At 51.5% G+C, this 23,648-nt stretch overlaps 1 protein-coding gene across 5 annotated transcripts in view; it reads left to right on the forward strand.

The window, feature by feature from the left end:
* Positions 1–23,648, forward strand: part of MSI2 (musashi RNA binding protein 2) — a 390,324-nt gene that overhangs the window by 312,908 nt on the left and 53,768 nt on the right. For all 5 annotated transcript variants that reach the window (XM_027087140.1, XM_027087141.1, XM_027087144.1 and 2 more), the window contains exons 8-9: positions 1,434–1,516; positions 17,433–17,547. In XM_027087140.1, coding sequence (XP_026942941.1) covers positions 1,434–1,516; positions 17,433–17,547 — 198 coding nt within the window. The remainder of the gene's footprint in view (positions 1–1,433; positions 1,517–17,432; positions 17,548–23,648) is intronic.

The following is a 23,648-nucleotide window of genomic DNA, read 5'->3' on the forward strand; positions in this document are numbered from 1 at the left end:
CAGACTTGCGTTCGGTCAGGCTCCTATCTTTGCGGAAGATAGTATCTTGGTCAGTGGAGCTGCTATTACAAAGTACCATAGACTGGGGGGCTTACAAACAACAGAAGTTCATTTCTTACAGTTCTGGAGGCTTAAAGTCCAAGGTCAGGGTGCCAGCATGGTCAGGTTTTTGGTGAAGGCCCTCTTCCTGGTTTACAAACTGCTGTCTTACTGTATCCTCCAATGGCAGAGGGCAGAGAAAGCAGGCTCTCTCATGTCTTGTATAAGGGCACTAATCCCATTCATGAGGCCTCCACCCTCATGACCTAAATGTCCCCCCAAAGGCCCACCTCCTAACACCATCACGTTAGCGTAGGATTTCAATACATGAATTTGAGGGAACACAAACATTCAGTCCATAGCAGAGATTTGGGTTGTGACCTGAGGGGGGGGGACCCAGAGTCCAGTCTCAAACCTTGAGGCTCAGGGGGGAAGGGGCTTCCCAGGATGACACATAAGTTCGATGCAAAGTCAGAACTGGAGCCCAGGTCTGCTGCCTCCCCCTCAGGGTGTCTGTGCTCCTGCATGTGTTCACTGCAGCTGCGTTTCATCCTGTTTCATCCGAGGCAGGGTGCCATCCTGTGAGTGGGTCTGTGTGTCAAAGCGGTGCTTACCGAGTGGGGTCACAGATGGGGCAGCGTGCTGGAACCCAGTCGGGGGCGGGAGGAGAAGAAAGCGAGGGGCAGGAGGGTAGCGAGAGGCACTCAGGATGCTGAGCAGCGGGCGCCTGCCAAAATTCTTCAGTGCAGCTTGTCTAGCAAAGCCTGTCTCCAGCCGAGTAAATACAGTGCATAGCTGACAGGCTGACAGCAGGCATCAAACAGTCTTAAACTGCCCCAAATCCGCAGCGCTTTTGAAGCAGCAGTAGAAAAAGGATGCCTACGCAGAACAGAGGCCTGAAACTTTTAATAGTTTCTTCCAGGCCTCAGGATGTCCTGATGAGGTATTAGAGGAAGTAATTCAGGAAGAAAAGGACAAATAACCGCCTCCGTCTGGAGGCCGACCCAAGGGCTGGCCATTCAATCACGGAAGGGGCAAGTGTGGCCCCGCGGTGATCCGCCATGGTCGTCCCCCACCCGCCTGCCTCCTGCCATGAGCCGCAGGCTCTGACCCTTGTAAATAACAGACAAGTAAATTTCTTGTTTGCTTCCGGGCAAATGTAAGCCACATGTGCCCGCCGCCTGGGGGACGAAATCGTTAACTTTTCCTCACTGTTGGAAGGGTGCTCTGTACAAATTAGAAATCGTTTCCTCAAGCTGGAGGCCCTTCCCAGGGATCCATCTGCCCTCCTCCCAGGAACCTGTCACCACCACAGGACATCAAAGAAAGACCGTGCGGGCCAAAGGGAACTGAACTCACCTCTCCTCTCTTTTTCCCCCTCCTTTTTCCTTTAGGGTTTGGCTTTGTCACTTTTGAGAATGAAGACGTTGTGGAGAAAGTCTGTGAGATTCATTTCCATGAAATCAATAATAAAATGGTAAGTTGGTAGGGGTTGCGCTGAAATGTGATGCCTCCCTTCCCCCATATACACCCTTTGTCCTGCAGACTGCTGCAGCTTGGTCCTGCTAGAAGGTGGGCAGGGTGGGCGTAGGGACCAGACTAACAGTTCAGCTCTGTGAATGGCGGGAGTTGACAAGCTTTTTCTGTAAAGGGCCAAATAGGATATATTTTCAGCTTTGCCGGCCATGCAACTGACTGTCCAGCTACCAAACTTCCACACACAATATATACATGAAGAAGCAGGGCTGTGTTTCAATAAAGCTTTGTTTAGGGACACTGAAACTGAAATCTCATGTAATTTTCACATGTCACAAATTTTTATTGATTGATTGCCATTTAAAAATGTAAAAAATCATTCCTAACTCTTGGGCTCTACAAAAGGGGCAGCGGGGGGCAGTTTGACCTGCAGGTTGTAATTTGCTGACCCCTGGCTTAGGGTATGCATTTGCTGTTTAGATTGGCTTTTGAGGGGGTCTATCTTATATATGAAGTTTTATCTTCATGTATAAGAGTCTCTCTTTGGGCCCTGCTGGGTAATTAACGTTCTTCCCTTCCTATCAGCTAGATGGTTTTACCCTCATGCTTAGCCGCTTTGGCCTCCTTTTGGCCCTTTAAAGTCCCTTTTCCGGGCAGGGCACCCTCAACAGGGAGGGGGTTGGATCATTGAAGTTTGGGGTGGGGCGGGGGCAGCAGGCCTACCAGAGGAATGGCCACCAGAGGAATGGCCACCAGAGGGCGCCATACCATGTGCAGCTCATGCATGCCGACTTGAGGTCTCAAACTCCCTTCTTCAAATTTAGTAGGTGGGTGAGAAACCCCTTCCTTGTTGGTTGCAGAAAAAATGGGAGCTCAGCAGGTGTTTCTGGAGCCATAAGCAGGTCCTTGAGAGCCAAAACATTTTGGTTGGCCAGCAGCACCTCCAGCCCCAAGAGAAGAGGGAGGGCAAATTTGTGTTCACTTGCAGCTGTAACTTTGATATTTTCTTCCTTTAGTCAAAACATTCCTTTGCTTCTGAAACATGCATTCAGATACACGTTGTATATTGGCCTGATATGTGTTCACTGACTTTAAATTAAATAATAGAGCTTTTAGCATGGATAAGATCAAAGCAATCTGCTTAGCCTGTGGTGCTACAGGCCTGATTCAATATTTGACTTGCTAATTTTTTCCCAGGGCACTACAATAATAATATTGTTCGTATTGTTCCTAGCCATTATCTGCATCTGAAACGAAAATACTATTTCTTTGCGTTCTGTGGTATGGAGGCGTCAGCTCAGGCATTAAAATGGTACAGGGGAGATAAGTGTGTAGGAATAACCCAGGTCTAGAGAGACAGGAGGCTTAAAGGGAAACCTGCTTCCAGTGCCCGGAGACCTTGTCTCTCCTAGCCAGGCCAGCTATTGACGGACTCCACTGAGGGCTGCCTGGGCAGCGGGGAGTGGAGGGGGCAGCCCAGGGCGCTGGCAGCCTCCACGCCTGTCCTGGCAGGACTTAACGTAATGGTTCATCGGGAAAGCCCGGTGTAGACTGGCAAGAGGCCTCGCTGCGCTGCCACAAATGCATATGTGCGGCCCTTCACCGTTGACTGGCTTGGCAACTAGCCTGAGACACAAAGTGGGAAAGGGCTGTTTCCTGTGGGTTTCCTGTGGGGAAACAGAGGCCCAGGGGATATGCCCCAGGGCCACCCAGATAGTGAAGGAGCACAGGCCTTGAGGTATTGGCTGCCAGGTGAACTGTACAGACGATTGTTTGAGCTTGGAGGTGGGGAGGCGAATCCTCAGATGACGTAGGGGACAATCAGAAGGTAAGAGTTCCAGCCCCAGAAAGGTAACCGGTGGGCTGGCCTGAAGCCAGAGAGGTTTGCAACCATTGTCCCCAATCTTTCACACTTGTCACCTTCTTTTCCACTCAGGTGGAGGCCGACTATGGCAGGTAACTGTGTGCAAAGTGTGAGGTTTCTGTTTTCTTTCGAATCTGGGGCTGGTAGTTGTTCTTTAAGAGAAGAAGTCGAAATGGAAGTAGGCAAGAGGAATGGGTTGGGGGTGCAGTGGTCGGGAACACAGAAGCCCATGGAGGTGTCACTACAGGTGCCTAGCCCACCCCCACCAGGTACAGGCCCTAAAGGGGAACTTAGAGGTGCTGGGAGAGAGAAGCAGTGGGTCACTGCTGGTCACAGGGCCTGTGATGACCGCCTCGTGGGGTGGCTGGGGCCTGGAGGAGACAGCAAGAGCACAGGGTCAGGATTGATATACGTTAGCTCTTGCCATGGTCCACATCGCGATCGATGAAAGGACTTCTCCGGCAAGCTCTCCTCCTCCGAAGGGTGGAATGTGAAGCGCATCGGTAGGGAAGCCCGAACCTTGAATTGCTTTGGATTCTGTGATACTAGTTTCTACTTCTGAGGCCCAAAGAAAAGGAAATGAATTTAAACTGTGCTATGGACAGAATTCAAATGAGAGATCGGAAAGACTGAGAACTCAGAGACTGCCAAGCAGAAACAGGGGCGGTTGTGAGAATGCACGTAGGAGTGTTGTGTAAACTGGACTGTGGTTCGAAACTGTAAAGACAGCTCTCCCAGAAGCCCCACAGTCTCTCTGTGAATTGGGCAGGAACGGAGAGCTGCGGGGACCCCCCCACACACTCCGTTCCCACAGAGTCCCTGGAGCTACCATTTTCTCATATTCACAGAGAGGAGAGGTCTCACTGATGATGAGAGAGGACTCTGAATCCAGCTCTTCTGGTTCTTAACCCAGTCCTCGTGTGCCTGGCACTCAGTAGGTCCTGTATAAATAATTGTGTGACGAATAAAGGATTGGGGGAGGGACCACGTGACAGTGAGGCACATTGTCATTCCCAAAGCCATGGCCCATCTAATTTGGTTGGTGAATCTCCTGGACATTTGTTAAAATGAGGGCCCTCCCCTGACGTCCAGGACAGCCAGGCACGAATGCTTCTGGCTGCAGAGGAGCGGGGAAGCCGGGACCGCAGGAGCTGACACACCCCCACTGCCAGCGTAGAGGCCTGGCCTGAAGGAGGCCGCCTCCTCCGTGGCGGTGGTGGCAGGGGGATGGGCAGAGAGCCCCACCTGGTGCTCCCACACGAGAGCCTACGAATAGCCAGTAGTTTTGAGAGCTCGCTCCGTGCTTTGCTGAGTGTTTGCTTTTTGTACGTCATTTGACTATCACCCACGTCTGATGTAGGTACTAATTATCATCCCCATTTAACTGATCAGCAAGGTGAGGCAGAGACAGAAGTTAAGCAGCTTGCTCAGAGCCACATGGCCAGCGAGTGGCAGCAGCAGATTTCAAGCCCGAAAGCTAAGGTCCAGAGCTCACGTTGGTACCCAGTAGGCTGTTCCCCATTCTCCAGGCTGAAAGAGACCTGAAGGGTCATCTCACCGGGCTACAGCCTTCCAAGGCCACTGACCACCCCTCCCAGGCAGCCGTGCTGTGGCTTGGGTGGTTCCAAGTTCTTCTAAGGGAAGGGCCAAGGACACAGGCTCGCTCGGGGCCGGATTCCCAGCTGGGAAGAAGGGCCGAGCTTCTAAGGGGTCCCTGTCGGCCACAGGCATCTCCCCCACCCCCCGGAGGCAGGTGAGCAAGGGGCACGGGGGCAGCAGGCTGCCACCGGAGCTCAGGGCCTGACCGATGAGACTCAGCCCCGTCCTCCGACCTGGCACAGTCAGAGCACAGCGCAGACATGGCTCCTTTACAGTAAACACACGGATGCGCACGCAGGGCCGCCAGGTGACCGTCCGGAGGGGGCTCCTCCCCGGACACTCAGCGAGCCGGCGCTGGTGCAGTGGTGACACATCCCTCCCGCCGCGGGCCCTGATTGAAGCAGCGGGGACACTTGCCTGATTAGTCACCAGCACAGCCTCCCAGTGCCTCCTGGCACTGCAGGGAGGCAGGTGGGAATTGACAGAGACCTGCCAGGCCGCTCAGAGGCCTGGCTCAGCCCCTCGTCTCCAAGGAGTCGGAGGCGACGCCCGCCTCACCGGGTGAGATCTCGGGGTACATTTAGAAAGGGGCCAGGCAGGGGCACTTGTGATCCACAGCAGGACATGGGCGGTCACCAGGCACTGTGCCAGCAGCTTACATGCACGAAGTCATTGTCCCATTGTAGAGAGGGGTACAGTAGCGCTCAGAACTGTGAAGGGACTTCCACAGTCCATGGCTCTAAGGGCAGAGCAGGGATTTGAACCTGTGTCATTCTGGCTCCAGCCCTGGGTCCTTCCCACTCTACCCTGCTGCCACCTTAGACAAACCTCATCATTGAAAAATCTGGATTGATGTGACGGGTCAATATAAGGATGAGTTTTTAGTTGCTTTACATAAGGATTACTATAGAATTCCTTTAAAAAGGCCTTTTCCTTGTTCCTTTAAGGTGATCCAATTTATGAAAATTGCTAAGCAGTTGGCAGGCTTGTTAGGAATGCAGACTGTCAGGCCCCACCCCTGATGTACTGAATGAGAATCTGTATTTTGACAGATGCGCAGTGATTTGTACGCACATTGAAGTCTGAACGCACTGGCGAGCATCACTGCTAATGAGATAACGTGGGGGGTTGGGTCACAAATCACCCATCCAGTGTCAGAAGGAAAGAACTCGGGAGTGAGGGGCCTCAGGCCGGAAGAGCATGGAGCCAGCTGAGCTGGCCTGGCCCGGGGTCCCCAGGCCAGTCTGGGACTCTCGGCACCGCTGCACACTCCCTGTGTGTTCAGAGACCAGATCTCCTCCCAAGGAAGCTCTCCGTGTCAGGGCCTCCCCTCTGATTTGGGTCTCGGAGTGTTGACTGAAGGTGTGTGAGGCTCACACTGGATGGGCTGGATCCTTGAGTGATGTCACGTGTCCTTGTCCCCAAGTTGGGACCTGCCGGGTCATTTAGAAACACCCAGGACTTGCCCAAGCCCGAATCCCAGACCCACCACTGGTTATCTCGTGACCCAGCAAGTACCCCACCTGTCTGTACCTGTTTCCTCCTCCGAAAGGTGGGACGGATGATGGCCACTGCCTTTGGCAGCTTTAGGAAGTGCTGGTTCAGTTTCTGACCCTGGGGGGTCTTGGCCTGCTCTGTTGTCGGGTGTATAATCTGGTAGCCTTGAAGGAATAGGCCTTCCTGAAAACCTCCTTAGTAACTGCCAGTTTCCTCCATTTGGCGTAAGCCGGGCACCAGCAAATTTTTTGTAAAGGGCCAGATAGTAAGTATATTAAGCCTCAAAGGCTCTACGTCTTTGTCACAACTGCTCGACTCTGCCATCAGAGGGCAAAAAGCAGCCACGTATGGTGTGTACATGATGGGCATGGCTATGTTGAAATAAAACCTTATTTACAAAAGTAAGTGACTCCTTGATCTGGCCGTAGTTTTCAACTCCTGACCTAAACTGATACAGCTCAGAGGAGGCGGTCTGCTTATCTCAATGGGCCCAAGGAAAGGCTCTCAGCCAGGTGGTCACCGAGGCTCACTACTATCGAGTCAGCATTTTACTAGTTGGTGGGGGGACGGGGGTGGGGTGGGGCGGGGACAGCAAATAGACGCCAGGGTTTGGGGTAGCAGCCTGCGGAAAGTAGCAGCGCCTTCGTTCCTAGAGGGCTCCAAGCACTGAGCAGGTGGGGAGTGAAGGAACGTTCAGAATGGAGTGGTGTAAATCCAAGAGGCCTTCCCGACAGTGGTGCCACGAACCCCTCACTGCTGCGTGCCCCACAGTGCAGCCACTAATTGCTACTCACTGTGACCTTGGGCAAGTTACTTGGCTTCTGTGCTTCGGCCCTCCTCTCCGTACGACAGGTAATGTGTCACCTACCATAGAGACTGCTGGAACTCGGACTTGTGAAGGGTTTTACCAGACCATAGCACGCTCTATCAAAGTGATAAGTCTTCTTACTCTCGTTATCATCATCACCACTATCATTATTCTTAGAATCATTGTACTGAACAAAGATGTAATCATAAGGTAAGGCGGTCCTGGACAGATTTCAAGTCAGTAAAATGCAGGTGTGCAGACCTGGGCAGGTCTGGGACGTGAGTCTCCAGGGCAGGAGGGGGTGAGTGTGGGTACTCCTGATGCTCTGGCGGGGGGGCGGGGTCCCGCAGGAGAGGGGAAGGCACACAGCCTGCAGAGCAGAGCAGAAGGGCCCCCGCAGATGGGATTTTCTAGGTCCCAGAGAAGCTGACTCGGACACTTCCGCTTAATCATCCTTTGGAGAGGTTACAAAAACCCCACTTCTAAGGTCAAAGCCTGGTGGGAGCTCAGGCCTGCCACCTTCAGCTGGGGCACAGTTGGGGGATTAACCCCCAGAACGGGGTCTTCTGGGTGGGAGGGGGCAGGAGGACGAGAGATCAGCAGAGTCCTGGGTTGGCCTCTTGGACTCGGGGCTGTGGTGCTGGGTCAGGTGGTCCGCGGAGGCCCCAGGCTGGGGTGGGTGCTGACCCCGGCAGGGTGCCCCAGTGACCCAGCATGCTTCCCCTCCCTCCAGCTGCCCCTCCTCAGCCTGAGGCCTGAGAGCTCAGTTGGGCACCAGCCCAAAAGTGGGGGGCATAGAGGGGGGAGGTAATGTGAGTGGAATTAACTAGGCTTCTGCGTTCACCATTCTATTTGTAGCGTCATTCTCACTCGTAAGCTAATTTTAGCCATCCATTCTGACTCTGTTGCCATCTATAAAATGAGAACGTCAAATGTAACATTAAACAAGCAGGATGAAGGAAAAAAAAAAAAAGGAAACGCCAGAGAGGCACCTAATAAATGAATCTCGTGTTTACGTGGGAGAGGGAGCGGTCCTTCCCCCGCCCACCCCCCATCGCGCATGCGTGCGCACCCCTCCACGCGTGCTGTTTGTGTATCAGCTGTTTGTACCAGCTCTGTTGTGCGAGCAGCGGGATGTCTGTGTTGAGGGAAGTGGGGGAAGGCAGCAGGGAGGGCTGCGGTGGTTGGGTGGTAAATGTCTGTTGCTCTTTAGGCAGAAGTAATTTGGCCTGCAGGGTGGTGGCCTCCCCATTGCCTGAGCTCTGGCTCGTTTGCCCTTCATCTGTCCTCTGGTGAGGTCATTGCAGGGGGGCTGGGGAGAGCGGAGCATCCTTCTCAGTATCTCAGTGCCGAAGGCCTCTGGGCTTTTCCACGTGTGCTACCCCTGCCTCCCAGGGGGTACAGGGTCGGGAGGGGGCCTGGAGACGCCTGGAAGAGGCTGCTCTGCTCCCCTTCTCTGGGGCCTTTGACTGCACTCACCTGCCCTGCCCGACTTCCCGGGGACGCGTGAGCTGATGCCCAGGCTGCCCTTTTCTTTTCTTTTCTTTTGAATTGAGAAATGAAATTAGGCCTGGGCAGGGTCTCTGGCAACGCCCACCACAGACTGGGATAAACACGCGGCTTGTGGCAGAATTTGGGCACCTGCTGGAGGCGGAGGTTTCTTTTCACTTTGAAATGCCCTTGCAGGTTCCCAGAAATTAAAAAAAAAAAAAAACAGCTGCTGCTGCCACCATCAGCTTTTTCCCCAAATAGTGCAGCCTAGGAAGCTCCCTCAGCACACCTTGCTGATGAAAGCAGGAAGGCGGGCCTCTCCGGCCAGCAGGTTGGGGAGGTCAGGGAGAAAGTTAGTGGCAGCATGCCAGATCTCCCAGCCTGCGGGGTGGCGGCCACTTTCTCCCTTCCGCTGTGCTCCCCAGGCTTTGGGATTTACGTTTTAAGCGCAGACGTGAACTAGCTTTATCACCTTGAAAGGCTCGCACCTAGGCTCCATGTGGAGGACAGTCAGGTGTGACCCACCTAACTTTATCCAGCGCGAGCACTTACAGGATTAGCTAGTTTAATTTCTTAGCTCACTGCAGCCCTGTGGGGTGGGCATTGCTGTTACTCTGTTATACAGATGAGAAAATCGAGGCACAGGGAAGTCAGGCAGCTGGTCCCAGCTCAGAGCTGGCAGTGGAGCAGAGACAAAACCGGGGACCTTAGCCTCTAGGCTAGGCTGCAGGACAAGGCCCCCTTGGAGGCTGCGGTGGACACTGGGCATGTGTCTCCGGACAGGGTTAGGGACCAGCTCCTCTCCATTCCTTGCCCAGACTCTGAGCGACATCCTGAATTCATCTGTGTCCCCACCCAGCCCTGCCTGCTGAGTAGGAGGTGCTAATGGTATTGGTTTATGACTGTTTTCACTTTGCCATCGCTGATTTTAATAAAATACTGAGCAGAGGAAACAGTGGATGAAATTAGTCCCGGAAGTGGTGGGGAAATTAATTCTGGAACTAGGACCGGGGATGGCCTTGTGGGAGGAACAACTTCCGAATGGGCCTTGACGGGTGGGTAGAGGGAGGTAGGGAAGGGCTGGCCAGAGGCCGAGAGGTGGGGACAGGGGTTTTGAATTGGAGGACCTAGGATTGAATCCTAGCTTTGTCATTATCTGGCTTTGTGACCTTGGACAAATCCTTCTTCGAAGCCTCAGTTTCCTCTTCTACTCTAACCATGGGGTGAGTCAGGCCAACTCACGCAGGAAACAGGGAGTCGATTAGTGAGGGTGTCGAGAACACTGGGCATTCTTGGAGGACTTCTGTGTGCCAGGCGCTGTGCTTTATGTGTGACATGTATGTGTCGTGACATATGTTCTACATTATATAATATATGTATACACAGAGACACACACACACACGACGATGTCGTGACTACGCCTTGCATATGGGCAGTGCTCAATACACAATGTGTTCCTTCTTCTCCAGCGTAATTCTGCTGCCCAGAGAGGGGAGTCAAGATTCTGTGTCCGGTGGACTCTCAGTGCTTGTCACGAATGGGTCTGGGCCACTTATAGCAAGCGTGTGTCCTTTGAAGGTAGACGTTTCTGCTGGCCTCCTTCACTTCCCAGGCTGGCATTTCCATTTCGGTTTGCACAGTAACCCCCTCTTCCTTAGACTCCATTGGTGGGGGGGGGTCCCCTATCTGTGAGGACCCCTTTGCATTGGAACAAGACAACTTATCCATACAAGTGGGTCCTCTGATGCTTGGCCGCACGCTGCTCCCTGTCTACGAGGACAGTGTCTGATGGAGATGTCTGGGGGTCCTCTCTGCAGTGGCAGAGGGCACAAGAGCTGGCACTAGGGAGGCGCAGGTATAGCCAGACGGCTGGATGCCCTTTCCCGCTGGAGTCAAGGGCGGGGTCTTCCCAGGGCGGCTGCCAGGATTTCCAGGGTGTGGTTGCTGCCCCCGGCGTGATGGTGTCTCAGGCCAGGCGTTCACCCAGCTGCCGTCCTGAGACTCTGAGTGATGGTGGGATGAGTGATGGTGGGACAAGGGCCCTCACCTTCGTTTGCAGCTGCTGCACGTTCTCCAGCACATGCTGTAGCCGCCGTGCTCCTGAGGCCGGCTCTGGGCACCATGCGCGGGGCGGGACAGTAGACTCAGTTCCCTCCCAAGGAGCTTGTCTAGGCTTTGTCTTGCTCTGCAGGATCCTTGAGGGCAAGAGCCCCGTGAAGGGTCCACCCTCCTGGAGTCTCCAGAAAGGCTTGTGACTGGCCGAGAGGGCGAGAGAGAGCAGCGGGCAGGAGGAAGAAGGGCTGTGATAGGGGACACCACAGTGGGGGGCTGTGTGTGGTTTCTGGGGTGCAGCTCACCCCACCTGCCTCACTAGAGAGCCTGGGGAGCTGCTGGCTCGGGGCAGGACCCCAGAATCTTTATACCTGAGTGTCATCGCCCTTCCGCTCAGAGCCGGGGGGCTGCAGGAGATGGTCAGCTTGGGGCTTCAGAGAGGCAGTACTGTCCTGGAGCCCTCCGGGACCTGGCTGGGGAGGGGGTGCAGCTTGAGTCAGAGGAGATGCCGGTGGTCAGGTGTCTGTGTCTTTTGGGAAGCTCCCCAGAGGGATGGTGCCCACAGCAGAAGCCACGAGCCATCCCCCACCCCACCCCGAGCGCTCGCCCACCCCGAGAGGCCCGACCTACAGCTGTCCCCTCCCCTCCTGCCAGCCACGTGGTCCAGGTTGATCTCTTTGAGACCTATTTTATCCTTTGAGGTAGGCCCCTCTCTCCCTAGAGGAGTAAATGGTTCTAACGTGACCTGTTTGGGGCAAGAAGTGAAGCTGCAAACGCTGGCTTCTTCAGGCCACACAGGTCTCCCTTGTCCTTGGTGGTAAATCAAGGCCACGGCTGCGGGGCTTGGGTTTCCCCAGACTGAGGCCAGGCCAGGCTTCCCTCCTGGCCCTGGGGCACGTGCTGACCAGGGCCGTTTGTAGAGACCAAGGAAGAACAAAAGCCTTTTCACTTCCCAGACTGTGGCATCCTCCTCCGACTGCCAGCCTCTTCCAAAAGGTGCCCGGCAGGGAGCTTGCCTGAGCAGGGGCTGCGGGCCAGCTGGGCAACAGCGGCCACTCAGAGTAGCTGCAGGGAAGCTGTCCCCGCTGAAGCCCCAGCGCCTTCTCCAAAGCCAATGCCAAGCATCGCCCCCCTAGAGAGGGGGTGGCACGGGGTCCTCCGCCTTGGTTGGGCCGTGACACCAGGCGGACCTGGGTTCAAACCCAGACCCACCAGACATAAACTGGTTCTGAAGCCACAGGCACCGTGTATGATGTCCGTGGGCCTCAGCTTCCTGTTCTACAAGGTGGGCACACCGCTATGAAAGGGATCATTGGGTGAACTGGAGTACAGCATTTTATAGACGCTAAATGTCCTGAGGTTGCTAACTGAACTGTGCTCATGTAAGAAAATGTCTTTATGTTGCGGAAACGCAAACCGTAATGGACGCAGCCTCCTCTCAGGTGGTTCAGGGGAAAATACATGGTTATAGACAGAGACAAAGAGCGTGCAAATGATAGAGCAGAAGCCGCCAAATGTTCACAACAGGTGACTCTGATAAGGGGTGTGCAGTGTCCTTTGTGCTGTCCTCTTGAAGTTCCTTCTAAACATAAAGTTCGAAACAGACCTCCTCGCTGAGTTGCTTTGGACCCAGATGGGCGGAGGCACCCCGCACCAACGAGCAGCTGCACAGAGGCTCAGGGACCACACGTCACCCTCACAGTAGCCTCCGATTCACCCTCTGGAGGGACAGCCCCCAGCCTAGAAGTTCTGTCATTGAAGAGGGTTCAATGGGCTACAGGGAAGCCACACCCTCTTCTCCAAGGCCAGTTTGCCAAGCAAAGCAGCATATTTGGAGGTTGGAATTTTAAGCAAATCCATCTAGCTTTGGGGGGTTGGCACGTCTTGGCATTTGGACCCCGGTGTGGGGTTACTTTGTGGCTTTGCCAGCCGTGAAGCTTGAAAATGGAGGCCTCATCTTCCTGCTGTGAGCAGTTGGTCACAAGTGGCCCCTGAGGCTTCTTACGAGCACAGATCCCAACGGAACTCCCGCTCCGTCTTCTGCCCCCCCCCACCCAGATGACTTTCTCCAGCTGCCCTTTGAAACAGTATTGATGGCAGCCGTGGCGAGAAGCTGCAGAGGCGGGGTCTGAGCTGTTGATGGAGGAGACCTGAGACCCAAGCCTCGGAGACGTTTCTCCCTCAGACTCTGCCCCCACCAGGGCTGCCTGAGGGTGCGCACTTTGGGTGTGGGCGTTGGGGAGCATTTACCGTAAATGAGGGGGTCTAACCGTAAAAGGGACGGTGCTGAAAGAGCTGGAGCAGCAGATCAGGTCACCAGGACAACCACTCCTATTTTGCTTCTTTTTACCTGGGGAGCCAGTTGAGTGTCTCTGGGGCTGCCCTGGGAAGGGAGCCTCAGTGCCCTGCCTTGTGCCCCATGGCGAAGGCAGCCCCCAGCAAGCCCGTCACCAAGGGTCCCGCTGTCCTGTCTGCTCACTGCTCTCCATTGATCTCGTGCGATAGTCTCCAAAGATGGCCCCCGTGACCTAGGCCTCCCAGCATCCGTGTCCTTGAGCGTGTCCCCCTCCTACACCAAATCCAGGCTGGCCCAGTGTAACCAGTAGAAGGTGATGGAAGAAACAGTGTGACTCCCAAGGCTGAGATAAGAAGCTGGGTGGCTTCAGCCTCGGTCCCCTGGGATGCTCATGCTTGGGACACTCCCTCTGGGGACTCAGCCACCATGCTGGGAGAAGACCGAGTGCCACGGAGAAGCCACGATGAACAGTCAGCCAAAGCAGCGTCCGCTGCCCGCCGTGGGAGGGAAGAAGGCATCTTGGCTGTCCTCCGAGGCAGGCTTCCTCTGGCTGCAGCCCCAGCCATCATCTGACCACAGCTACATGTGCGACCACAAACAAGAGCCCCGCTGGGCCCACTCCGCACTCAGAGCCACCAGGAAGCACGATAAATTATTGCTCAGAGCCACCAAGTGTGGGGGAGTTTGTTGCACAGCAATAGAAAACTGGGACAGCGTGTGGCCTGAGTGCGTGGAGCTGCGGAGATGGACTGGTTCCCTGAGTTCTGGCTCTGACTGTAACTCTGGTGCTCCTGCCAAGTTCTCTGGTTTGCCCAGGGCCCAGTGGGAGGAGAGCGGGGATGGGGGTGACTCAAATGGAGGCTCACTCAAGAGGTACCAGAGGCTGACGGGCCCAGAAGTGACAAGGGACAGGTTGACAGATGAATATTTGCCTTAATGTTAGGAGAACGGGACAGTCAGGACCTGTTCTTTTCATAGACTGACGGCCCTTGGATGGGGCCCTGCCTTGTGTGTCTCTGCACCCCCGCTGCCTAGCGCTCGCTGGGCCCGTCGCGTTCCTCAGCACCGTGGCATCAAGTAGACTGGGTCTCCCTGAAGGAGCATGTAGGTCAATCCGTGCTCTGTATGGAACCTCACTGAGGGACCAGGAAGTAGCGGCAGACCCTGATCCCTGCCCTGAGAACTCACAGTCTGATGGGAGTAGGACAGAGTTTCATCCTCAGCAAGCCCCAGGCCCACTGCAAGGACTCAGGATCCAGGGAGAGAAAAGCTATACCTCTTTTCCCTTTTGTGTATTTTCTTCATATGAGATCATCAAAGGCAGTGAGGGCTGGGGGCAGGCCTCCTGGTCCTGAGAAATCTTTCGAGAAGCCTTCCGTGCCAGCCAGGCCAGGCCAGGCACCCTAGTGCGACTGCTGCCTTTGCCTGTCACTCCAAGTGCCCGGGACGTGCAGGGTCCCCCAGAGAGAGCGCATGCCACGGCCCCTGGCCTCCGGGAGCGCTCACCATCGACACGGCGAGGGGTTGACAGAACCCACGCAGCCGGTGCCGCCCGAAACATCGCTAGCCCACACAGAGCAGAATTCAACAGAGCTGCCAGCCCTGTTCTGTGAGAGGAAGAGGAGGTGGGTTTGTTTAAAATACTCCCATTACAGTCAGTTAACCTTTATGTTTCCTAAATGAAAATTGTATAAACCTGAAAATTTCGTTGATCAGGTTGCCTAGGAACAGGCAGCAGGTTTTCATAAGACAATGCAGTAGATTGTCACCGATAGGGCTATTAGGAAGTGAGCTGGTTAGCGTATTATTCCAGATCCCGGTGTTGGCGTTAGGTAATTATCTGTCTGCCTCTGCAGAGCACACCCATCTCCCCAGGCTCAGGCAGCCTCTTGCAAATGAGGCTTCTCAGCCTGCTTCTGAGTCCCAGGGATGGGATCTGGAGTCCAGGAGCACAATGTCAGCTCTGGGCTTAGGAGAGAAATCGAAAAGACCCAAATTCTGATGCATTTATTTCTTGAGAATCACCCTACCTCGCTTGCGACAGTAGTGCTCGAAGCGAAAAAATGGGAGGAATAAACAACAATAGAATGCACAATGGAAGTAAAGAACAAACTAAGACAACCTCGGCGTAATTTTTTAGTACTTTTCCCCGATATGATATATACACTTGTTTATTTTCCAAAGGCACTGTAATTTGCTTTTTTCCCCACCTCTTGCAGTTAGGGTGACCAGCCGTCCTGGTTTGCCTGGGACTGAGGGTTTCCCAATACCCGCGTATGTTATTATCAGCCTGCTTCTCCGTAGCTGTGTAGCTTTCAATCAGCTTGGATGAACCAAACTCGGCCTAACTCCCTGTTCTCGGACATTTAGGGTATTTCCTTTTTTAAAAAAAAAAATTATAATTAATGCTTGTGGTGAATAGCCTCCTCCCTGCAGGATAAATCCCTGGAAGTAGGGTCTCTTGGTTGCAGGAAGTGTATACATTTACGGCTTTTGCTGTTTCGAAAAGCACAGATGTGGGGATGTAGGCTTCTTTATTAGCCATTTTTGAATTGCCTGTTCGAGTCCTTTACCCACCTCTCTGTGGAGATGCTCATCTCTTTCCTTTTACTCTATAAAAACTCTTTGTATTAAACATATCAGTCGTGACCGTTGAACCATTTTGTCCATTTTTTTAAAGCCTGCGTGGTGATCATTCTTTAAAGAGCAACAGTAAATACTTATTATCCGGCGTCTTTGAAGAAAGAGGAGTTAATATTATAGGTAATTAAAGCTTCCTCCTAGCCTTAAGCACTAAAATATCTTTTAATTGAAGTATTTGGAATGAGAATATCTCCATAATGGATAACCCGTGTAGGTCCTTTTTAAAACAAAGTACACTGCACACAATTTAACTTTTTCTTCATCTCTCGGACATGCCGTGAGCAATAGTGATTTAATGTGTGATAGTGACCCTCAGCAGCTGTTGAGCTATGTGAAGTTTTGGCTTCTATACTATATGGCCCCAGACTGCTTTTTAAAATAAGGTACCTGGGGCTTCCCTGGTGGCGCAGTGGTTGAGAGTCCGCCTGCCGATGCGGGGGACACGGGTTCGTGCCCCGGTCCGGGAGGATCCCACATGCCGCGGAGCGGCTGGGCCCGTGAGCCATGGCCGCTGAGCCTGCGCGTCCGGAGCCTGTGCTCCGCAACGGGAGAGACCACAACAGTGAGAGGCCCGCGTACCGCAAAAAAAATAAATAGATAAAAAAATAAGGTACCTGATTCTCATCTTTTCCCCATCATTATCAGGCTGTCGTGCTGTTAGTTCCAGCAGCTTTAAGCACTCCTGCCTTGCTCTACAACATCCCATCTTCATCAGCAATGGGATTGATCACTGGCTAACAAGGCTTGTTAAATCTATCTGTAAACTAAAAGCAAGTAAGCGCCCACCAAGGGCCAAAGGAACACTAGTGATAACAGTGTAGGAACTTCAACAGGCAGCAGTTTTACTTACTTCTTAGGGTTTGTATTACCTGTCATTAAGGTTGTTAAGTAAATGACTTCTGGATGTGAGCAGAATAGGATTAAGAAATTTTGGAGGCAGAGGGGGAAACAGAAAGGAAAGATTAGCAACCACTTGAAGACATAGCTGCAAAGTGAGAAACCGGTAATCCACGTTTAATCTCATTACTTCCCTCGGGAGTGTGCTGGGGCAGGTTTTATGGAGATGGTGGCGTCGCTGACCTAGAAATTTTAAAAATCCGGCTTCCGGGCCTGCGCCTGCTGGGATATGGCTTAGAGCTTGTTACACAAGCCTTCTGATGCTCAGTTTTCTCATCTGTGAAATGGAGCTAAGACTAACTGGCCTGTCTATTTAATGAGACTTCATAGCAAGTGGCCTGCTATGAAGAATCACTGACCTGATGGAGCCCGAGAGGAATGTGTAAACATGTAAAGGGCTGAACGATAATGACGGATTATTACCATTGCTGTTGTTATTAGTCACAGACGCATCCAACAGCCATCGCCCGCCTTCTCACGCCTTCTGCGCAGGTTTCAATTTGAGCTCCAGCCCACACCTGGGCATCTTCAGCTGATGTCCCTGCCGCCCCTCCAAACCCAATCTCATCCTTGTAGGTTTTTGCAGGATTTGCACAAGTGGTGTGTTTTCTTCAATATTTATTTTGCAGGCCATTTACTCGGCACGACTATTTTTACAGTGAGTAAGGAGCAAGGCTAAAAATATCTGAGCTGGTAACCGGATCAGTTCTGCCTTTGACATTTACATGGAATTCGTTTGCATCTCATTTGTTCGCCTTTCTGTTTAACAGGTAGAATGTAAGAAGGCTCAGCCGAAGGAAGTCATGTTCCCGCCTGGGACGAGAGGCCGGGCCCGGGGACTGCCTTACACCATGGATGCGTTCATGCTTGGCATGGGGATGCTGGGTGAGTCTGGGCCAGACCCTGGGGCCTGGGTCGCCTTCCAGTTGGGCAAACGGCTTTACCTGTCTGAGGCTCAGCTTCCCTATCTGTATATGAGGGTGACATCCCCTCTTACAGGACAGTTGTGACCATTAAGTTAGCAGAGATGGATAGATAGATAGATAGATAGGCAGACAACTAGATAGATAGGCATCTTGTCCCATGCCTGGCTCATAGAAGGTACTTGATATTATTTTTTCCCCTTTCCACTCCCTTTTTCAAAAGGAGGAAAAGTTACTCTCTTTGCCTCAGCCCTCTCTGCTGACTGGGAGTTCTTAAAGACCTGTGGACTCCTGGCTGGCTTAACTTATGTGAGCCGAGGTTACATTTTCTAAAACTTGGGAGAGGAGGGGATGTGGTAATGGTGGGCGATACTCCTGTCTATTTAAGTGATTAACGTTTTTCTCTTGGGATATCAAATTTGTGTTTAAATGGATGTCTTAAATAACCTGTTTTATTCTTTATTTGCAAAAAAAAAAAATGATGAAAGACAAAATATGTTTGTTCTGATGAAAAATGATCTCTCCTGGCTTTTAGAGAAATTGAGTTGCATATTATGCCCCTTCCTTAAAGGTATCTCTGTCCGTCCTGCATAGATAATTGAAAATCTTGCCGCTTAAATGGCATGAAAGATGGAGAAAGCAGTGGAGAAGCATAATGGTGTGGGTCGTAACAATAATTAGAAATTTCAAGGCGAGAGAACGGTATTTTAGTGCAGGTTATTGTGTGTCAGGAAAATACTAATTAAATGGGATAAATGGTAGTTAATGGTAAAATTCCATTCAGGCACACGGTCTGTCTAGTTTTAATGGGTTTCATTTGGATTGGCTAAGAGTCCCTCTTCTATATTGTTTGATAAGCTCTTTATGTATTTTCAGATTTGCTGCTGTTTAAATCATTCTTGGCTCAGTTTTAAATTTATAAAACTTTTCTTGGCTTTAGAATTTAGACCTTTAAAAAAATTGTATCTATTTGTCTGAGGAAGTAACAAGGCAGGTAAAGTTATTTTGAGGAAGCTTTAAAAAATGGAAAAGGATGCCATGAGAATTCTCAAAATGGCTAAGACGTTAAAGCTAATTTTTTAGCTTTAACAGAGTTTCAAGGAAAATTCCTATTGTAATTCTTTAAAAATTGGCCAAATGATTCTAACACTTATCTGGAAGAAGAAGCACATGAGAATAAATAAGAAAATTTTTTAAAAAGAGAAATGAGAAAAAAGAGAGTTTGACCAAATATCAGAACATAGTCCAAAACTACAGTAATTAAAATAGTGTGGCATATAGGAAGGCACCTGTTGATAGAAAAAGTTAAGGAGCCTAAATTAAATGTGTTTCTATGTATGAGTTTAGTTATTATAAAGAAATTAATTTTAAAAACTCAATGAGAATGATTTCCTGGTTGACTGTAAGATACTTGTGTAGCTCTTGCTCTAAAAATAATTTGTATGTGGCCCTTACCTTAGGTTATATACCAAAAGAAACCCCAAATGGATTAATAGTTCCAAATTTTAAAATAAAATCTTAAAAGAGTTGAGCCCATTACTGCCTGCTGGCTTTCAGAGCCTTGAATTTTAAATGATGAGTATAAAGTCCCTAGGGCATCAAATGGCTTTTTAGGATCCAGATCTTCAAGAAGCGCCCCCACCCTTCTGCCTCTCACTTGATACCCTTTATGTGAGGTATCATGTACCCCACGGTTTTCTCTGCTTGCCTGGGGGAGGTTTTCTTCCTGGGGAAGCAGAGGTGTGGAGCAAAGCCAGCTCACTCATGTCAGTTGCCAAAGAGCAAAGGTGCGGCAGCTGTATTCTCCCCAGATGCCAAGCAAGGGCTCAGGGCTCCACAGACCAATGGTTTCATAATGGGAGCCCAGGCAGGTGCCTTGTTGACCGCAGGAGGCATTCAACAGCAAATAGTCCTTGAGCACCTACTGCGTTCCTGGCCCAGGGCCAGCACTGGGAGACAGTGCCTAACAAGGCAGATGTGGTCCCTGCCCTCATGGAGCTTGTGGTCTAGTGAGAGAGGTGACGTTTAACAGCTCATCACATGGGTACGTTATTACTCATAATAGAGAGAGTCGTGAGGTGCTTTATGGGCACATAATGAGGAATGGAAACTAGTTGGAGGAATCAGGGAACACCTCCCGGTGGAGGTGACATCTCAGCTAGGAAGAGAAGGATGAGCAAGCCAAGGGCCATGCAGACAGAAGAAATAGCTTGGAATGCGAGGGTCCTGGTGTGGAGCCCTGAGGGCCAGCAAGGCGGCTGCTGGGCAGGTCCAGGCAGCGCGTGTGTGACGAGAGATGGTGGCCGGGTGGCTCGGACCACAGTTGGTGGTGGGCAGACCCACATGGTCCCCGTGCTTCTCCAGATGCCATCTGGTTGGTTCCTGCTCTCTGAGGGATGGAAATGTGATGGATGCCAGGTGCTCACTCATCTTCCCCGACTTTGTTCTCTCACGTTTCAAGTTATGACTTCCCTGAGCTGCAGTAAAGAGGTAGTAATAGCTGGTTTAAAATGTCATTGTGGTTGAGTCTATTAGTTCTTGAGTCATAGCCTCCCCCAGTTCATCCCCATCCCCCATACCCTTGCTACTTAAGGGTTTGGCCTCTTGCCCATGTAGCTCTGGTTGAGGCTGCCACCAGGCGAAACCCCCCTGCCCCAGGCAGGGCCCCTCAGGTCACCGAGGCTCTCCTCCACCCCCAAGCAAGCAGAGAGCTCTTCGGGTGGAACTGATGGTGTGGGTCCGGCTTCCACCAAGGCGGGCTGTGTGGACCACAGGAAAGGGCTCAGCACTTCAGAATCAGGAGATCTGGACTTCTCGTCTGGTCAGCTGTGTGACTTTGGAGGGACAGTCTTCTCTGTCCTTCAGTTACCCCATCCATAGGGATATGGGAACCCTCATTTCATGGGGCTGTTGAGGATAGATGAAGCCGTATCGTGCCCAACCAGTGCTGTATTTTGTCAGGTTCAAGCTGCCATGGGTGGCGGAATGCACCTTGTGTACCATCTGGAAAGAAAAAATATATACTGTTCACTAAACCACATTGTGAGACGGATCCCACTTTCAGGATGTTAAGATGTGAAAAAAAAAAAAAAAGTGTGTCTTCTAATCAACAAAATACAGTAATATATACTCAAACTGGGAGCTGTTATTAGTAAGGTACTGGGGAGCCCCGGGCAAATTACCACCCAAGTAGGTATCCAACACCCCGCCACTTGGGACCGAGAATATAGCTAGACCTGCGTCTGTGTGTGACTTGTGCCATGGTACCTGCAGCCTCCTCCTTGGACCCCCAGCCAAGGGAGTTGGATGATCTTTGAATTTCTACCTCCCAACAAGATCTGTGCACTGGACTCCAGCCCTCATCACCTCCCAGCCCTCCTGAACTCCCCAGCTACTATGTTGAGGACATCTAGATGCCTGCTGAGACAGGGCCTCCTGAGAGGTCCCCAAATGTGTCCCCAGTTGGGAACCAGCTCAGCCTGAGGTCCAGGCAGAAGGGGGAATCAGACCACCACCCAGGGAACAAACTCACAGTCTCACGATCTGGTTGGCCTGTTGCCTCCCCAGCCAGGCTTGGGTCTTCACCGAGCTTTCTCTGCTGCGCTCGCCAGAAACTCCCAGGGCTGCCCTCTCTTTCACCCACTGGCGCAGCTTGGCACCCTGGGCCTCTGGACTCTTGGTCGAGGGGAGTGCCATCTGCTGTGCTGTAACAAGCCCTTGCTTCTTGCTTCTTCCCTTAACGTGATGTCACCAATGAAGTCTAATCCTTTGGCAAGATGGCCTGACCTGACTCCATCAGTCACCTGGGTCACCATCTCTGTGGTGCACTAGGCCTGCCTATCAGTCCTAGAATCACCACCATTGCCACCACCCACAGTTTGGCTAATGAACTTGGCTCACGCAGAAACACTTTTTTTTAAGTTTGTTAATGAGATGAGGTTTCAATGATTTAAACTTTTATCGTCGAAAGAGCAGAAAAATACATAACACTGTTAGGGATTTTTAGAAGTGAGACTAACCCATTAAAGCTTTAAAATCCATTCATTCAACAAATATTTACTGAGTACCTCCTAAGTGCCAGGCATTGTTCTAGATGCTTAGGAGGCACCAGAGAAAGAAGTCTGATATCAGGGAGTAGACATCCTCGTGAGACAGCAGACACTCTGGTCTATAAATGACTTGGGAGCTGTGGAACTAATTTTTAAATACCCTTTAAGATTGTCTCCGTACTTCGGGAGGTCTCATCAGAGAGAGGCTGATGAGCGTATAGTTGCAGTTATTCTTTCTTGATCTCTCTTGCTGTGGCAGCAAACGTTCTTGGGAGGAGACCTACAGCTGTTTTGGTTTTAGCTTTCACAGCCTTTGACAGAATCGTGGAATAATCAGCCCAATGGGAATTCCTTTAAGAAAGTGTACGAGAGAAGAGGAGGAATCATCCTTAGGTCAGTCTCCCTGCCTTTGAGCTCGACAAAACCAAGATCAGCTAAGACCCTTAGGAAAGGTATTTTTGCAGCTCTCAGACTTTGTTCGCTGCCTCGCCCACCCAGTGCACTAGAATCGGTTTGGTTTTTCTTAATGAAAGTGGACTTAATAAAAGCAAACATGATTATCGTTGATATATCTGATTCCTCTTGGCCTTCTCAGCCGTATAATCCTACTGCCTCTAACTATCTTGACCTCGCTGGGCACACACTATTTAACATGTTTGGTAGCAGTGATAGAGAAATACCTCATTGCTGAGGCTTTGAAGAAAAGCTTCACCCTGCGGTCCCAGAAGTGGAGAGACATTGCCGACCAGCTGAAGAAAGCCAGAGGCATTCTAAGCAGCGCTGTGAAATCCTGACCCAGTGTTCCCCAACATTAAGCCCCTCGGAAATGAAAGCAAAAAAAAAAATTTTTTTTTTTTGTCTGGAAGGGATGAAGAGCTCTAATCTGCTGGCTTTCACTGATCAGAAGGAGATTGGCTGGAACATAGAGCCGCATGCCTAGACTCATTTGTAATTTCAACTGGGATTTGTCTTTCCCCAAAATATCTGTTTGAGGTCATCCCCAAGGAGGTCTCCATTTGTTCAGCTGTTTTCTAGTGAACAGAGGAAACTCAGAATTCAGCTTTTCATTTTCCATCTAGAGCAGCACAACGCACTAGAACTCTCTGCGATGGTAGAAAGGTCGTATATCTGCACCGCCCAAGATGGTGGCCGCTAGCTGCGTGTGACTGTTGAGCATTTAAGATGGGGCTTTTTATATAATTTAAATTAAATTAAACTTTAATGGGACAGCACAGGTCTGGAGGAACCCCTGCAACTCCGGATGATTCTGGGGCCCAGCGTCCTTGTAGACTATGGCCTGGAAAGGGCCCTTGGCACTTGGTGTCGCATCTGTATGCAGACCTCACGGAGCCACCGTGGTGCCCCAGGCAATGCTCTGCACGCCACGCAGCAGATGTGTCACACGCTGGCAGCTCCCTGGATAAACAGCCCCGTCTCTTGTCTCTTTCAAGTTGGGGGCCTGGTGGGAGCCGTTTTCTGTGACTCTTCAGTAGCTGAGTAACAGAGCCTGGAAAAGGATGAGTCATGTGCAGACATCTTCTAGGGTTGGAACAAAGATCTAGAACCACAATTCTGAGAATTCCGCCAGCATCCCAAAAAGGGGGGTGCCCCAAATGAGCCAACTGGCAGCTTCAAATTCTCTTGCTGATTTCTGATTTTTTTTTTTTCCCCCACAATGGAAAGCCTGTCTGCAAGAAAGGTGGTCATCCAGGCAGAAGGCTTGGTTTTTTCCTTTTTTGACAAGAGATAATTACTGTGGGCTTGATGGGGCATCCAGAGTACTGGAGCAAATAAATCGTGCAGTGGCCAGTGAGGGAGGGGCCCGGCTGCTCATGGAAGCGGTGGCCGGGTCGTCTCAATGTGATGTGGCCTGATGGAGCGCGCGCGTGGGTCTGCTGTAATGTGCTATGGATACGCAGCCAGCCGGTTTCCCCCATGTGGCTGGGGCTGTGAACCGCTGGAGCAGAGCTGGACTGCACAGCAGTAAATGAAGAGGAAAATTGAAGTAATGTTG

This window comes from Aethalodelphis obliquidens, unplaced genomic scaffold (assembly GCF_003676395.1).
Source record: "Aethalodelphis obliquidens isolate GAN/ISIS:26980383/991018 unplaced genomic scaffold, ASM367639v1 scaffold58, whole genome shotgun sequence".
In the NCBI taxonomy this organism is placed as follows: domain Eukaryota; kingdom Metazoa; phylum Chordata; class Mammalia; order Artiodactyla; family Delphinidae; genus Aethalodelphis; species Aethalodelphis obliquidens.